The sequence below is a fragment of the Diprion similis genome, chromosome 4 (assembly GCF_021155765.1).
Source record: "Diprion similis isolate iyDipSimi1 chromosome 4, iyDipSimi1.1, whole genome shotgun sequence".
NCBI lineage: Eukaryota > Metazoa > Arthropoda > Insecta > Hymenoptera > Diprionidae > Diprion > Diprion similis.
In genome coordinates, this window is record NC_060108.1 from 21826454 (window position 1) to 21843953 (window position 17500).

Consider the following 17500-nt stretch of genomic DNA (forward strand, 5'->3'; position numbering starts at 1 on the left):
TCCGACGTAATTTTGCGAGAGGAATCGATTAAGCGCAGTCCCAATACGCTGCGAGCAACGCCTGAGAAGTTACAGGCGAAAAACTGCTTATTTTCGTCCTCATTTCTCTGCTGTTGGTCCTACGCTCTTTTTCATGTGTTTTTTGAGTTCCTGGGGGTCGATTTACTCCGGAAAGGGTCATACAAATCGATTCCGAAACGAAAAATTTTCGGCTCCGGAAATGATGAAAAATCGAAGGCTAACCCCTTTGGATTTTTGGCCAAAATTTCGACGAGTTTGAAAAGTGCTGCGATTATTTCTTTGAGGCACTATTTCGACGTAATTTTGCGAGAGGAATCGATTAAGCGCAGTCCCAATACGCTGCGAGCAACGCCTGAAAAGTTACAGGCAAAAAACTGCTTATTTTACTTCTCATTTCTCTGCTGTTGGTCCTACGCTCTTTTTTATGTGTTTTTTGAGTTCCTGGGGGTCGATTTACTCCGGAAAGGGTCATACAAATCGATTCCGAAACGAAAAATTTTCGCCTCCGGAAATGAGGAAAAAACGAAGGCTAACCCCTTTGGATTTTTGGCCAAAATTTCGACGAGTTTGATAAGTGCTGCGATCATTTCTTTGAGGCACTATTCCGACGTAATTTTGCGAGAGGAATCGATTAAGCGCAGTCCCAATACGCTGCGAGCAACGCCTGAAAAGTTACAGGCAAAAAACTGCCTATTTTACTTCTCATTTCTCTGCTGTTGGTCCTACGCTCTTTTTTAGGTGTTTTTTGAGTTCCTGGGGGTCGATTTACTCCGGAAAGGGTCATACAAATCGATTCCGAAACGAAAAATTTTCGGCTCCGGAAATGAGGAAAAAACGAAGGCTAACCCCTTTGGATTTTTGGCCAAAATTTCGACGAGTTTGAAAAGTGCTGCGATTATTTCTTTGAGGCACTATTCCGACGTAATTTTGCGAGAGGAATCGATTAAGCGCAGTCCCAATACGCTGCGAGCAACGCCTGAGAAGTTACAGGCGAAAAACTGCTTATTTTCGTCCTCATTTCTCTGCTGTTGGTCCTACGCTCTTTTTCATGTGTTTTTTGAGTTCCTGGGGGTCGATTTACTCCGGAAAGGGTCATACAAATCGATTCCGAAACGAAAAATTTTCGGCTCCGGAAATGAAGAAAAAACGAAGGCTAACCCCTTTGGATTTTTGGCCAAAATTTCGACGAGTTTGAAAAGTGCTGCGATTATTTCTTTGAGGCACTATTCCGACGTAATTTTGCGAGAGGAATCGATTAAGCGCAGTCCCAATACGCTGCGAGCAACGCCTGAAAAGTTACAGGCAAAAAACTGCTTATTTTACTTCTCATTTCTCTGCTGTTGGTCCTACGCTCTTTTTCATGTGTTTTTTGAGTTCCTGGGGGTCGATTTACTCCGGAAAGGGTCATACAAATCGATTCCGGAACGAAAAATTTTCGGCTCCGGAAATGATGAAAAAACGAAGGCTAACCCCTTTGGATTTTTGGCCAAAATTTCGACGAGTTTGAAAAGTGCTGCGATTATTTCTTTGAGGCACTATTTCGACGTAATTTTGCGAGAGGATTCGATTAAGCGCAGTCCCAATACGCTGCGAGCAACGCCTGAGAAGTTACAGGCAAAAAACTGCTTATTTCACTCCTCATTTCTCTGCTGTTGGTCCTACGCTCTTTTTCATGTGATTTTTGAGTTCCTGGGGGTCGATTTACTCCGGAAAGGGTCATACAAATCGATTCCGAAACGAAAAATTTTCGGCTCCGGAAATGAAGAAAAAACGAAGGCTAACCCCTTTGGATTTTTGGCCAAAATTTCGACGAGTTTGAAAAGTGCTGCGATTATTTCTTTGAGGCACTATTCCGACGTAATTTTGCGAGAGGAATCGATTAAGCGCAGTCCCAATACGCTGCGAGCAACGCCTGAAAAGTTACAGGCAAAAAACTGCTTATTTTACTTCTCATTTCTCTGCTGTTGGTCCTACGCTCTTTTTTATGTGTTTTTTGAGTTCCTGGGGGTCGATTTACTCCGGAAAGGGTCATACAAATCGATTCCGAAACGAAAAATTTTCGCCTCCGGAAATGAGGAAAAAACGAAGGCTAACCCCTTTGGATTTTTGGCCAAAATTTCGACGAGTTTGAAAAGTGCTGCGATTATTTCTTTGAGGCACTATTCCGACGTAATTTTGCGAGAGGAATCGATTAAGCGCAGTCCCAATACGCTGCGAGCAACGCCTGAGAAGTTACAGGCAAAAAACTGCTTATTTTCGTCCTCATTTCTCTGCTGTTGGTCCTACGCTCTTTTTCATGTGATTTTTGAGTTCCTGGGGGTCGATTTACTCCGGAAAGGGTCATACAAATCGATTCCGAAACGAAAAATTTTCGGCTCCGGAAATGAAGAAAAAACGAAGGCTAACCCCTTTGGATTTTTGGCCAAAATTTCGACGAGTTTGAAAAGTGCTGCGATTATTTCTTTGAGGCACTATTCCGACGTAATTTTGCGAGAGGAATCGATTAAGCGCAGTCCCAATACGCTGCGAGCAACGCCTGAAAAGTTACAGGCAAAAAACTGCTTATTTTACTTCTCATTTCTCTGCTGTTGGTCCTACGCTCTTTTTTATGTGTTTTTTGAGTTCCTGGGGGTCGATTTACTCCGGAAAGGGTCATACAAATCGATTCCGAAACGAAAAATTTTCGCCTCCGGAAATGAGGAAAAAACGAAGGCTAACCCCTTTGGATTTTTGGCCAAAATTTCGACGAGTTTGAAAAGTGCTGCGATTATTTCTTTGAGGCACTATTCCGACGTAATTTTGCGAGAGGAATCGATTAAGCGCAGTCCCAATACGCTGCGAGCAACGCCTGAGAAGTTACAGGCGAAAAACTGCTTATTTTCGTCCTCATTTCTCTGCTGTTGGTCCTACGCTCTTTTTCATGTGTTTTTTGAGTTCCTGGGGGTCGATTTACTCCGGAAAGGGTCATACAAATCGATTCCGAAACGAAAAATTTTCGGCTCCGGAAATGAGGAAAAAACGAAGGCTAACCCCTTTGGATTTTTGGCCAAAATTTCGACGAGTTTGAAAAGTGCTGCGATTATTTCTTTGAGGCACTATTCCGACGTAATTTTGCGAGAGGAATCGATTAAGCGCAGTCCCAATACGCTGCGAGCAACGCCTGAAAAGTTACAGGCAAAAAACTGCTTATTTTACTTCTCATTTCTCTGCTGTTGGTCCTACGCTCTTTTTTATGTGTTTTTTGAGTTCCTGGGGGTCGATTTACTCCGGAAAGGGTCATACAAATCGATTCCGAAACGAAAAATTTTCGGCTCCGGAAATGAAGAAAAAACGAAGGCTAACCCCTTTGGATTTTTGGCCAAAATTTCGACGAGTTTGAAAAGTGCTGCGATTATTTCTTTGAGGCACTATTCCGACGTAATTTTGCGAGAGGAATCGATTAAGCGCAGTCCCAATACGCTGCGAGCAACGCCTGAAAAGTTACAGGCAAAAAACTGCTTATTTTACTTCTCATTTCTCTGCTGTTGGTCCTACGCTCTTTTTTATGTGTTTTTTGAGTTCCTGGGGGTCGATTTACTCCGGAAAGGGTCATACAAATCGATTCCGAAACGAAAAATTTTCGCCTCCGGAAATGAGGAAAAAACGAAGGCTAACCCCTTTGGATTTTTGGCCAAAATTTCGACGAGTTTGAAAAGTGCTGCGATTATTTCTTTGAGGCACTATTCCGACGTAATTTTGCGAGAGGAATCGATTAAGCGCAGTCCCAATACGCTGCGAGCAACGCCTGAGAAGTTACAGGCGAAAAACTGCTTATTTTCGTCCTCATTTCTCTGCTGTTGGTCCTACGCTCTCTTTCATGTGTTTTTTGAGTTCCTGGGGGTCGATTTACTCCGGAAAGGGTCATACAAATCGATTCCGAAACGAAAAATTTTCGGCTCCGGAAATGAAGAAAAAACGAAGGCTAACCCCTTTGGATTTTTGGCCAAAATTTCGACGAGTTTGAAAAGTGCTGCGATTATTTCTTTGAGGCACTATTCCGACGTAATTTTGCGAGAGGAATCGATTAAGCGCAGTCCCAATACGCTGCGAGCAACGCCTGAAAAGTTACAGGCAAAAAACTGCTTATTTTACTTCTCATTTCTCTGCTGTTGGTCCTACGCTCTTTTTTATGTGTTTTTTGAGTTCCTGGGGGTCGATTTACTCCGGAAAGGGTCATACAAATCGATTCCGAAACGAAAAATTTTCGCCTCCGGAAATGAGGAAAAAACGAAGGCTAACCCCTTTGGATTTTTGGCCAAAATTTCGACGAGTTTGAAAAGTGCTGCGATTATTTCTTTGAGGCACTATTCCGACGTAATTTTGCGAGAGGAATCGATTAAGCGCAGTCCCAATACGCTGCGAGCAACGCCTGAGAAGTTACAGGCAAAAAACCGCTCATTTTACTCCTCATTTCTCTGCTGTTGGTCCCACGCTCTTTTGCATGTGTTTTTTGAGTTCCTGGGGGTCGATTTACTCCGGAAAGGGTCATACAAATCGATTCTGAAACGAAAAATTTTCGGCTCCGGAAATGAGGAAAAAACGAAGGCTAACCCCTTTGGATTTTTGGCCAAAATTTCTTCGAGTTTGAAAAGTGCAGCGATTATTTCTTTGAGGCACTATTCCGACGTAATTTTGCGAGAGGAATCGATTAAGCGCAGTCCCAATACGCTGCGAGCAACGCTTGAAAAGTTACAGCCAAAAAACTGCTTATTTTACTCCTCATTTCTCTGCTGTTGGTCCTACGCTCTTTTTCATGTGTTTTTTGAGTTCCTGGGGGTCGATTTATTCCGGAAAGGGTCATACAAATCGATTCCGAAACGAAAAATTTTCGGCTCCGGAAATGAAGAAAAAACGAAGGCTAACCCCTTCGGATTTTTGGCCAAAATTTCGACGAGTTTGGAAAGTGCTGCGATTATTTCTTTGAGGCACAATTCCGACGTAATTTTGCGAGAGGAATCGATTAAGCGCAGTCCCAATACGCCGCGAGCAACGCCTGAGAAGTTACAGGCAAAAAACTGCTTATTTTACTCCTCATTTCTCTGCTGTTGGTCCTACGCTCTTTTTCATGTGTTTTTTGAGTTCCTGGGGGTCGATTTACTCCGGAAAGGGTCACACAAATCGATTCCGAAACGAAAAATTTTCGGCTCCGGAAATGAAGAAAAAACGAAGGCTAACCCCTTTGGATTTTTGGCCAAAATTCCGACGAGTTTGAAAAGTGCTGCGATTATTTCTTTGAGGCACTATTCCGACGTAATTTTGCGAGAGGAATTGATTAAGCGCAGTCCCAATACGCTGCGAGCAACGCCTGAGAAGTTACAGGCAAAAAACTGCTTATTTTCCTCCTCATATCTCTGCTGTTGGTCCTACCCTCTTTTTCATGTGTTTTTTGAGTTCCTGGGGGTCGATTTACTCCGGAAAGGGTCATACAAATCGATTCCGAAACGAAAAATTTTCGGCTCCGGAAATGAGGAAAAAACGAAGGCTAACCCCTTTGGATTTTTGGCCAAAATTTCGACGAGTTTGAAAAGTGCTGCGATTATTTCTTTGAGGCACTATTCCGACGTAATTTTGCGAGAGGAATCGATTAAGCGCAGTCCCAATACGCTGCGAGCAACGCCTGAAAAGTTACAGGCAAAAAACTGCTTATTTTACTTCTCATTTCTCTGCTGTTGGTCCTACGCTCTTTTTTATGTGTTTTTTGAGTTCCTGGGGGTCGATTTACTCCGGAAAGGGTCATACAAATCGATTCCGAAACGAAAAATTTTCGGCTCCGGAAATGAGGAAAAAACGAAGGCTAACCCCTTTGGATTTTTGGCCAAAATTTCGACGAGTTTGAAAAGTGCTGCGATTATTTCTTTGAGGCACTATTCCGACGTAATTTTGCGAGAGGAATCGATTAAGCGCAGTCCCAATACGCTGCGAGCAACGCCTGAGAAGTTACAGGCGAAAAACTGCTTATTTTCGTCCTCATTTCTCTGCTGTTGGTCCTACGCTCTTTTTCATGTGTTTTTTGAGTTCCTGGGGGTCGATTTACTCCGGAAAGGGTCATACAAATCGATTCCGAAACGAAAAATTTTCGGCTCCGGAAATGAAGAAAAAACGAAGGCTAACCCCTTTGGATTTTTGGCCAAAATTTCGACGAGTTTGAAAAGTGCTGCGATTATTTCTTTGAGGCACTATTCCGACGTAATTTTGCGAGAGGAATCGATTAAGCGCAGTCCCAATACGCTGCGAGCAACGCCTGAGAAGTTACAGGCAAAAAACTGCTTATTTTACTCCTCATTTCTCTGCTGTTGGTCCTACGCTCTTTTTCATGTGTTTTTTGAGTTCCTGGGGGTCGATTTACTCCGGAAAGGGTCACACAAATCGATTCCGAAACGAAAAATTTTCGGCTCCGGAAATGAAGAAAAAACGAAGGCTAACCCCTTTGGATTTTTGGCCAAAATTCCGACGAGTTTGAAAAGTGCTGCGATTATTTCTTTGAGGCACTATTCCGACGTAATTTTGCGAGAGGAATTGATTAAGCGCAGTCCCAATACGCTGCGAGCAACGCCTGAGAAGTTACAGGCAAAAAACTGCTTATTTTCCTCCTCATATCTCTGCTGTTGGTCCTACCCTCTTTTTCATGTGTTTTTTGAGTTCCTGGGGGTCGATTTACTCCGGAAAGGGTCATACAAATCGATTCCGAAACGAAAAATTTTCGGCTCCGGAAATGAGGAAAAAACGAAGGCTAACCCCTTTGGATTTTTGGCCAAAATTTCGACGAGTTTGAAAAGTGCAGCGATTATTTCTTTGAGGCACTATTCCGACGTAATTTTGCGAGAGGAATTGATTAAGCGCAGTCCCAATACGCTGCGAGCAACGCCTGAGAAGTTACAGGCAAAAAACTGCTTATTTTCCTCCTCATATCTCTGCTGTTGGTCCTACCCTCTTTTTCATGTGTTTTTTGAGTTCCTGGGGGTCGATTTACTCCGGAAAGGGTCATACAAATCGATTCCGAAACGAAAAATTTTCGGCTCCGGAAATGAGGAAAAAACGAAGGCTAACCCCTTTGGATTTTTGGCCAAAATTTCGACGAGTTTGAAAAGTGCAGCGATTATTTCTTTGAGGCACTATTCCGACGTAATTTTGCGAGAGGAATCGATTAAGCGCAGTCCCAATACGCTGCGAGCAACGCCTGAAAAGTTACAGGCAAAAAACTGCTTATTTTACTCCTCATTTCTCTGCTGTTGGTCCTACGCTCTTTTTCATGTGTTTTTTGAGTTCCTGGGGGTCGATTTACTCCGGAAAGGGTCATACAAATCGATTCCGAAACGAAAAATTTTCGGCTCCGGAAATGAAGAAAAAACGAAGGCTAACCCCTTTGGATTTTTGGCCAAAATTTCGACGAGTTTGGAAAGTGCTGCGATTATTTCTTTGAGGCACAATTCCGACGTAATTTTGCGAGAGGAATCGATTAAGCGCAGTCCCAATACGCTGCGAGCAACGCCTGAGAAGTTACAGGCAAAAAACTGCTTATTTTACTCCTCATTTCTCTGCTGTTGGTCCTACGCTCTTTTTCATGTGTTTTTTGAGTTCCTGGGGGTCGATTTACTCTGGAAAGGGTCATACAAATCGATTCCGAAACGAAAAATTTTCGGCTCCGGAAATGAAGAAAAAACGAAGGCTAACCCCTTTGGATTTTTGGCCAAAATTCCGACGAGTTTGAAAAGTGCTGCGATCATTTCTTGAAGGCACTATTTTGACGTAATCCTGCGAGAGAAATCGGTTGAACGCATTACCGATACGCTGCGAGTCTTGCATGAAAGTTCTATCCGAAAAACTAAAGATATTCATCGTCATTTCTTCGCATGAAAGTATTGTCTAATTTGAATAACGAAGGTCACATGCCACGGTTAACGGGAATCACCATCATCGCAGAAATCTCATCCCAAAACGTCTCGAGGCTTAGGAGAACATCGAAACTGACTAGGTCGCTCAACAACATGGACTGACTGATGGAGTCTTCCCAATATAGAAGCTGCACCTCAGAATGCATGTCTGCACACGCAAAGACTATGCGATCGCTCGCTTATATGTTGCACCTATTCATAATTCAGCGAATTGGAGAAATTCTAGCGCACAACTGCCCTGGTCCAGGTGTGCGGAGAACATAGCCCAGGTGGTCGCTCGAAAATATGGACTGACATCGGAGTGCTTGTGATGTTAATGCTACACGTTTGAATCACATGTTTGAATATATGCCTGCTAGCTTGAGAGGGCTTGTGATCGCCTGCCGAGCGAGCTCTGGATCAAAGTGAAAGCCGAAAAGTATAAATTTTATATCAACTTTTCAAAGAGGAGGGGAAGATAATTGACAAATTCATAGATTTACGTATCTAGTATTAGTTTATTTAATACGCCTTAATTGTTTTACAAGTGTTCTCGTGTCAGTGTATAGTACATTAACGAATTCCTAAATAGTATTGTGGCGAAAGACAAAAAAAAAAAAAAATACAAATGACAGATTGAACATTACATAAGAAATTCAACTATTATAAGATAAAGTAGTATAATATACAAAACCTCAGGCAGTACGTGCAAAATGTTATATGAGTCAGTTATAATTACAGTTCGTAAGTAGAGTTCAAGCTCCGGCCCGGGTGCAGGTGCAATAGCTCTTTGCTGGAAACGATATGTATAATATTTTATTTTTACTATTTAATGCAACAAATATTAATTATGTAAAAAAAAAACATTCTGATCTAAAATAAATCGATTTCTTAGTGATTTCTTCTCATTTTCTGAGCTAATGGTGCCACAATCATTAAAATCCTTTTCCTGCTAAGCTAGGGGTTCAATTGGTCCGAAAACGGTCATTCGAATCGATTTAAAGGCAAAAAGCTTTCCGCTCCAAGATAAGCGAAAAATCAAGGCAAATGCTTTGGATTATTTCAGACAATTTTAACGATTTTGTATTATGCTGAAATCAATACCTTGATGCGCTAAATCGACTTAAATTTGCGAGAGGAATTTATTGCGCGTAATCCGAATACGCTGCGAGCGATAGCTGAAAAGTTACAGTCGAAAAACTGAGGATTTTGATTGTCATTTCTCCGCTGTTGGTCCTACGCTATTTTTGGTGCATTTTCTGCATTCCTAGGGCTTTAATTAATCAAGATAGAGTCCTATAAACCGATTTTGAGTCAAAAGATTTCTTGCTCATACAAAGTGAGACCTTATTTGTAATTCGGTCAAAATTCTGACGATTTTCACCAAAAATCCATGTAGAAATCAGCTCTGAAAGGCCCCGCACAAGAAGTTTTCACTTTGAAAATCGGCCACTTCAGTCAAACTTCATTTTGTTCATCACTCACGTAAAAAACAAATGTTTCTATATTATTTGTCTTGAGACGGGGTTTCTCACAGGTTTATTTCGAAACCAAACATTCGTACAAAGCTTGCTCAGTCGGAAAAACTCTTGCGATTCCTATATTTTACTGTTAGATTCGGTAAACCAAGCAAAGGCTTTTACGGCTGTTATTGCAAGCATCGGATTACTTGTACATAAATTCTGAATAGCGATTTTTCTATGTAGTCCTCACAGCTATTGCCATTTTGCGGATTTCCCTGCGCAGAACTTTGTTTGATGGGGTTTTCGGTAAATGGTCCACGAATCTAACGCCACCACGTAGCCGTTTAATGTCAGCCATTTGTGTAGCCACCAAGTCAATTAACTCCTCTTCCGTAACCTAAAAATCGAATGTATGAGATTTAACAAAGAGACCACAAAATCTTACGTTTGATATGTTTTCAATCGGGGTAATGACCTTAGGTGCCAGCGACTTGGTTGAACTAGTGAACGACGATTTCAATATAATCTGTGTGGGAAATTTTTTTGATTTTCTCATAGTCTTTTTCGCTCAAGCGTTCATCTGTTGATACGTTCATATTAGTCGTTTTCACACTCACACCATTTATATAATGGAACATGATCTTATTATAAATAGAAACTTTATAGACTTGGTGAACTTCAGTTATATTTCGATGAATTGTACTGAACGGTAGATAGACTAGTGTTCACTTTCACTGAAGTTTGTTTCGCAGTTTCGCCAAGACACGGCTTCTCAAAACATACCATACCTGTTTGTCAGTTATTTCAGCCGGCGTTCTGACCACGAAAGCGATGGGATGTTCATCGTCTACAGGGTGCGGTACACCTACAACTGCAACCTCCTTGACTCCAGGATGAGACAAAAGTACATTTTCGATATCAGCTGGAGATACGTGATAACACCGATATTTGATCAGTTCTTTCAGTCTGTCTACAATAAAGATCTCCCCGTCCTCGTCATAGTAGCCAAGATCTCCGGAGTGCAGCCATCCTTAAATGGAAAATCAAAAGGCAGCATCATTAGAATCTAAACCAAAATTTAATCTTCATGAGTATTCAGAATATTCTCTAGAAAATTGATAAATCAACTCACCTTCCTCGTCAATTGCATTCGCTGTAGCTTGTGGATCGTTGTAATAATGATTCATCATGGTCGCACTCTTGAACCATAGTTCACCCAATTGATGAACTCCCAGTACTCGATCGGTATCTGGATCGACGACTTTTAGTTGATAATTGTCACAGATTGAACCACATGATCCAGGTTTCGAGTTGTCCGTCTGCACTGAAATCAAACCTCCGACTTCCGTCATGCCATAACCCACGGTGATCGAAGCATGTGGTACCATCTTATTGAGACTTTCCCGGGTATTAGCGGATAGAATGGAACCACCGGATGTGATTTTCTTAAGACTGGAGAGGTCATATTTCTTCAAGGCATCTGACTTGACCAGTCTGGCGAGCAAGCTGGGCCCTAAAAAAGCTGATTTTAACTGAAAAAAGGGAAAAGTATCACTGCATACTCGTCCGTCGTCAAGTTATTCCATCTCGGATTGACTAGGATTTGTGACTTACTTTAAGTTTTTCAATGAGAGCACACGCTGTGTACTCTTCGAAGGGCGGTGGTAAAAGTCTGGTTGCATTTCCGATTACAGTCATAACCATGAAAATTATCCCGGTGATCCATGCTAGAGGTGAGAATACTAGGGCTCTATCGTTTATTAGTGCACCGACGGACGGACGGTATTGTTTAAGGATAGCTGCATGGGACAATGCAACGCCTTTTGAGGAACCTGAGGTCCCAGAGGTGCACATAATTATTGCAGTTTCGTCAGAACTTTTGATCGGTGTGCATCTATAGTTCTGGACCTCTTCGACCGTTTGTTCAGTAATTATTTGTTCAAACTCAAGAAAGCCTGGAACGCGACCGAGAACAACAACTTTCATGTCTATCTCTGTTTCTTTGGCCGCTTCGGCAAACCTGGTAGCTACTTCTTCGTTGACGAACGCCATTTTTGGGGTTGTGATTTTCAACATATGACAAAAGTCACCTGGAAAATAATTTTACCATTTTTAACGTGGGAGGCTTAGTTAAAATCTTCCTTCCCGCACGTGTGGCAGATACAGCCCGTATTCTTCCGTGGCCTAGATTTTGTTTATTTTGTTTATTCATATCCCGCTGCATATTTCAGTTTAACAAGTTTGTCACTTTCGTGTCGCAACTATGCACACGTATATGACTTCAATCGTGACAAAATTTGACGGTATATCAAGTGTTTGTTTATGATTATCGGCTAAATTAGTTGAGGAATGCACGTTTGGTTCATTGAAATCATTAGCAATACTTCTATGGCTGCCGTTATTATTCCAATGAGCCTTGTATCTTTGAGTTTATAAACTGTGGAATCGTAAAGCAGTTTACTTTTGCTCATCCCAACGTCCAAGGGGTTAAATATGGCTCCAAGATACAGGGTTGCAAAACACGGCAGCGCGAGGTCTAGCTGATTGTGAGAGCAGATTGCAACAACGTCTCCTGGAAGTAAGCCCTGTTTCCTCATCCACAAAGCGCATCTGACACTTCGATCTCGCATCTGGTCGTAGGTGTATTCTTCGCCAGTAGTACCATCGATCTAAAATATCGTTTTCCAACATTTTGTAACAGATATGATTCTGACTAAAATATTTTCTTGTCAAGGAAGGCTAGCTTCACTTATTGATACTTCCATCATCTGCTGCAATACTTCGACAGACCCGGTTAGAAGACATCCGAAAATCAGTCAATCCGCGTCCTCTCGCACACTCACCTGTCCTACCAATTCCGGATTCTTTTTCAGTCTTGCTAGTATGACTTCTCCAAGGCTGGTGTATTCGAACGGAGTAAAGGGAACAACTTTACCCTTGAGTATGTTGTTATCAATTGTGATCCCCGAATCATTCTGAAAATAATTTCATAATATTTTTCACCAGCTGATACATGTAGCCTGTACTGTTTTCTGAACAACAATGTGTCAAAAAATGTTTCTCAGAAAAACCCTTACGTGTTTTTGCGAATTACCCCGCCAAAAGAGAAGTTCCCGATACGTCTAAACTGATGTAAAAATAAAATATCCTCACGCTATTTCCGCTTACAAAGTGATGTTTGTGTGCTCAAAGGGACGAATATTTTAGCTGGCATATGATTTCAAATCACACGAAATATCGATGATGATAATACAAAAAGTAAGCCCAAATGGAGTGCGCCATTTCATAAAATATAAAGTGTTTTTATTTTTAACCATAAAACCGATGCGAATCAAATTCCAAAGGTGAGAGCACAGTCAATTCATCTTGTTGTTAATTGAATTAACTCAATGTTCGAGAATTTAGTGAATCACTCCGTATCGAAACACTAAGTATGTACCCGAAAAAAGTATCTAGACATCTGTCAAATCGTCAGCTTTCGGAAATTTGTCAACTCCTACTCACCATTTTGGGATTTACGCGTGAAAATCTGCCTTTCAACTTCGATTTTCTATTTCTGTATTTGATGGGATCTGATAATGTAGTACCGGAAGATGTTTCCAACTGTATGTCGGTGTTATGACTGAGAGAGAGTGAAGCACACGTTTCAACTAGAGACAATGACGATTCTCCGAAGAAGAGCGTGTCTTTAAGAGATTCTGTACAATGGAATAGTGAGCTTGTGTCATGTCGTTATCTCGTCAGCATCGGTGTCGGTGGGTTATGATAATGCAATTACCTGTGAAAGAAACATGATGACGCTATAAACTCACACGAGAGCATACTATGACACTATTGTGGGGGTAACCTCCCTGGTATCGCGTGTCAATTATTACCTGAGTACTAAAATTAGTACGACCGGTTACTCATATTTCCGGTTTATATGTGGTGGTGTACAAAACTATTAACTATCCATTAAATAATTTGACGTGACATAACGTTCCTGCAGTGGTAGATTCTGTACCATTTATTCCGTGGTCCATAATTAGAGAAAATGGAAGATCATGGAAACGTAAGTCACGCTGTGTTGTCCTTCTTGCAAAAACTTGTTTATAATTTAAACTGTAAAGACCGGTTTTCGAATGGCCACTAGTACGACTTCTTCCCCCCTTGTTTGTCCCGAGTTCATTATTATCTTCTAGAGGATGACTCATTATGTACAGAATCTCAGCATCGTTATTTTGACTGTCATTACAGTGATTGGGTTACAGGATAAATTACAGGTGTTCCTGACATCCTGCGCGTAAACATGTCTTTGCAAATGTAAGAAAATTATGAGCGACTCAGAACTCTGTACGTAAATTTTAACAAGTAGGTACTCAGTTTTTACGCGTGATAACAGATCATGTAATGCTCTTGGTATTGGATTTTTAGATTGTTTATTGGCTGCAAAATAATCTCACTTTAGAATAATTTTAACACTGTTAAAAATCGTGAAGTACGACTGGTTTTGTATTAACCTTGACAACACATACTTTTTTGAAAAGAAGTCAGAACTCACGATTAAACTAAACTGGACGTTTTTTGAATATCTATACTATATAATCGATATTTTTACAGTATCTCGAACATGAAGCGTATTATTATAGGTGGGTTTTGAACGGTTGCAATGTGAATTGCTATTAGTTGCAGCCAGAATCGAAATTAAACCGATCAAACTTCGATTAGACGTGTGTCGTAGCTGAGCGATTGAAGTTACAATGCGTTGAAAAAGACTTGGCCAGTACACAGCGGTTATAACATTCTCTTAAGAATTGCATGTCAGATTTCGATATTTTACATGAGATTATAAATTTCGTTAATTATCAAGGGTAAAATGCGGGTCGACAATGAACCAGAGCTTCACGAAATCGAAAATTCAGTACAATCATCATTTTATTTTTGATAGTAGGTACAGGCTCACACAAATATATACATTCCGTATTGAGCGCATTTACAATGTTATTTCGTATTTATTTTACTTTGTTTCCACGTTGATTGGATAATTTGAATAATAACCAATTTGTTTTTATGAGCGCATTTACAATGTTATTTCGTATTTATTATACTTTGTTTCCACGTTGATTGGATAATTTGAATAATAACCAATTTGTTTTTATGAGCGCATTTACAATGTTATTTCGTATTTATTTTACTTTATTTCCACGTTGATTGGATAATTTGAATAATAAATCACTGTTAGACGCGGATTCCTCGTATTGCACGGGAACCAATTTTTTTTTATTTACGTTTTTTTTATTTTGAACACAATGGCATCCGCATGTAATATATCCAAACCCAAATAAATATTAATTAAACCTAAATTAATTTAGTGAAATAAATTACTTAGGTACATGAAATTATATACTCATATATGCTTTCACGGTATTAATCATCCATTTGATTGGTTAAAATGGCGATAATACGTGCATTCAGCACAGTGCTTTTGTCAAAATTCATACTGTCATATGACTATTCAAATTCTTGTTCTCAATTAACCATCAGAATAATATTTGCAGTAATCAATATACCGAGAATGATCATTGATTTTATTTTCATGATCACTATGATCTAGGAATTTTATGATTTTCCAACTGATTTCGATAGAAATATTTTTTCCGGACAATACTTTTGCGGTAATCAATTTGTAACTTTCGAGTCACAACTAATTAATTAGACTTCGATTCATCACGCGGATACGGATAATAGTTAGATTTCCGTCACTTGTGTTTCAGCAGTTACAATAAGATCATTTAAGCTTTCACAAGAATTGTAAAGGGTATTAGCATTGTTGATACCTATCGTTTACCAGTTTCGGCAAGTTGTGTACTGTAAACGGAATATTTTAAACAATTGTTCAGCTTCTTACAATGTTTTGTCTTTTGTTGCCACGAAGCTTTTCCGAGATAATTCAAAATAATTTAGGTACAACTTTTGGCAGAGTCCTCAATTAGCTATAGTTACAGTGTCATAATGATAATAATAATTTTAATATCAATAATAAGAATAATGACGGAAAGAATTATGACATTTGTATCACGATATCAACTCAACGAAGTTAACTTACTGTTTTTCAGTGTAAGTTACGTCGATAAATGTGTATGAATGCAGAAGTGGGAAGAAGATTAAAAATTTTTAATGACAACAGAAATTTAACCTTTTTCTGTGTCGTAAAAGGGTAACGATACCTCAATACTTGGTAAGATACTATAAGGAATACAGGAGGAAAAAATCGACGAACGTTTAAAATTGATAATTGAATTTATAATTGATAAATTTAATTGTCAACTTACTGTTTGCTTGGATTATGTTCTTTGCATTGTATGGATTATACGTCTCACAATCAGACGAATATCGAAATTGTTTGAAATATTCCTCCCATATATTCCTGTATTAATCTTTATTGCAATGGATGGAGGAAAGAGTGTGTACTTGGTTAACCAAACTTTGAAATATCGGCTACCCTAGTCTGATTTTGTTTCTTAGGATATTTGAGAACTTTTTTCTGTGCATCGTGTCGATAGTATAATCAATAAATAAGCCTCGATTTCAGGGCAACATTATTATATGCAGACGTATCTGGATTCTATGGAGAGCATCTATAATAACTGTCATTACTCGGATTGATCACGTAATTGCAAATACATAAAATAGGGCAGTCACTGTACAATACTTTATAATGCCCGGATAAATTAGAGTACATTATTTGACATTAATAGCTGCTAAGACGATAAAAGTTAACTGCAGGCAATATAGGGTATATTCATATATGTATATATATATATAATATATATATTGTATACGATATTTAAGCAGGTGAGAATGACGGCTATTGGTACACGTTGCATTTCAAGAGTAATGTCAGAGATGTGGTAGTTGGACAAAATGTTATCATCTCTATAACACTGTTGAAAGAAACCTTTTTACTTGATTTACAGTTCTGAACAAAAATCCCTAGTTTCCCGGACACGTTTCAAGTCCGCGAATTTCCGCCAGAAACGAATAGAAAATAACTGATTTTTCCCGGATACGAATTCCTTTCAATACGCGATTCAGTTTCATCGAAGCTGGTAAACTCGTCGTCGTCCAAGCGGAAAATTTTTGTTCAGAACCGTGCGGCGTGCGATCTCGACGGCGTACGAAATGCATCGATTAAAAGTCCTTAATCGCGTCCATAACTCCTCAGGTTCGTTTGATAAGTCCGCTCTCGTCCCGATGGAGGATAATTTTAAAGCCGAATTAGATCGCCGACCGAAGTTTAGTTTTGGAAACGGTGAGGCCATCCCTCCTCGGCAAGGCTTCCGTACTGCCTAATGCGTGGTGGCAAGTGCGTTTCCGGACTCTGAGGGGAGTAGCAGCCGGCGGTGGTGCTCTGGAGCGGATATCCGTAGAGGGAAGTCGGCGAGGCGTAGTGCGAGGCCTCGCTTCCGGTTTGCAGGACGTTGCCGTATCCGGAATAGGAGCCGTAGTGCGAAGACTGGGAATTTGGCGAGTGGCCACGCTCGCTGAGACTTCTGTAAGGCCCAGAATGGCGGGCCTGTTCCTCTTGTCAGACGGGGGTGCTAACGGCGACGCTGCTTATGTACTCGATGTCGCTGATGCTTTTGACTCGACGATGCCGTTTTCCGGACGACGGTCTTGGCGGCAATTGAGGGGGTGGTGGTGACGATCCTCGACTCCCGATGCTACCGTGGTGAACGTACTGACACTGGCTCGCGAGACTTCCGGTGTCCGACGAAGACGAGGGGGATGCCTTTTCGCTGCGAGGACGAAGACCGAGAGCCCGGCTCAGTGATCCCTAGAAAATTTTCATATTCACATGTGATTACAAGGCTCGTGGATCGATCGGTTGGAAATAAATGCAGAACGAAAGCGATTTAGAATTTTATCAGAAGGAGAGGCAGATCGGGCAGAGGGAACCTATTTCTATTTTAATTATGATTAACGCACTTTCTATATCATCACACGTTATTATTTATATACTTATATTTATATAATATAGGTATAGGTGTATAATATATCTATACGAAAGAATCTGACAATAGTGTCTACTGGTAATTAGTCATAGATTTTAGATAACTCAAAATC

At 40.4% G+C, this 17500-nt stretch overlaps 2 protein-coding genes across 11 annotated transcripts in view; both read right to left on the reverse strand.

Annotated features, from left to right (window-relative positions):
* Positions 1 to 9455: 9455 nt before the first annotated feature.
* Positions 9456 to 13047, reverse strand: LOC124406046 (4-coumarate--CoA ligase 1-like). Its single transcript, XM_046881378.1, has 7 exons — positions 12899 to 13047; positions 12238 to 12369; positions 11856 to 12063; positions 11009 to 11484; positions 10527 to 10926; positions 10183 to 10424; positions 9456 to 9791 (listed from the first exon to the last, which is right to left on the reverse strand). The coding sequence occupies exons 1-7, from the start codon at positions 12899 to 12901 to the stop codon at positions 9630 to 9632; spliced, it is 1623 nt and encodes a 540-aa protein (XP_046737334.1). The 5' UTR covers positions 12902 to 13047; the 3' UTR covers positions 9456 to 9629.
* A 3622-nt stretch (positions 13048 to 16669) lies between these two features.
* LOC124405264 (kazrin-like) overlaps positions 16670 to 17500 on the reverse strand; it is a 76509-nt gene continuing 75678 nt past the window's right edge. For 9 of the 10 annotated variants that reach the window (XM_046880024.1, XM_046880023.1, XM_046880020.1 and 6 more), the window contains one exon: positions 16670 to 17210. In XM_046880024.1, coding sequence (XP_046735980.1) covers positions 16962 to 17210 — 249 coding nt within the window. In that variant the 3' untranslated portion in view covers positions 16670 to 16961. The remainder of the gene's footprint in view (positions 17211 to 17500) is intronic. The other variant, XM_046880025.1, reaches the window with a different exon arrangement.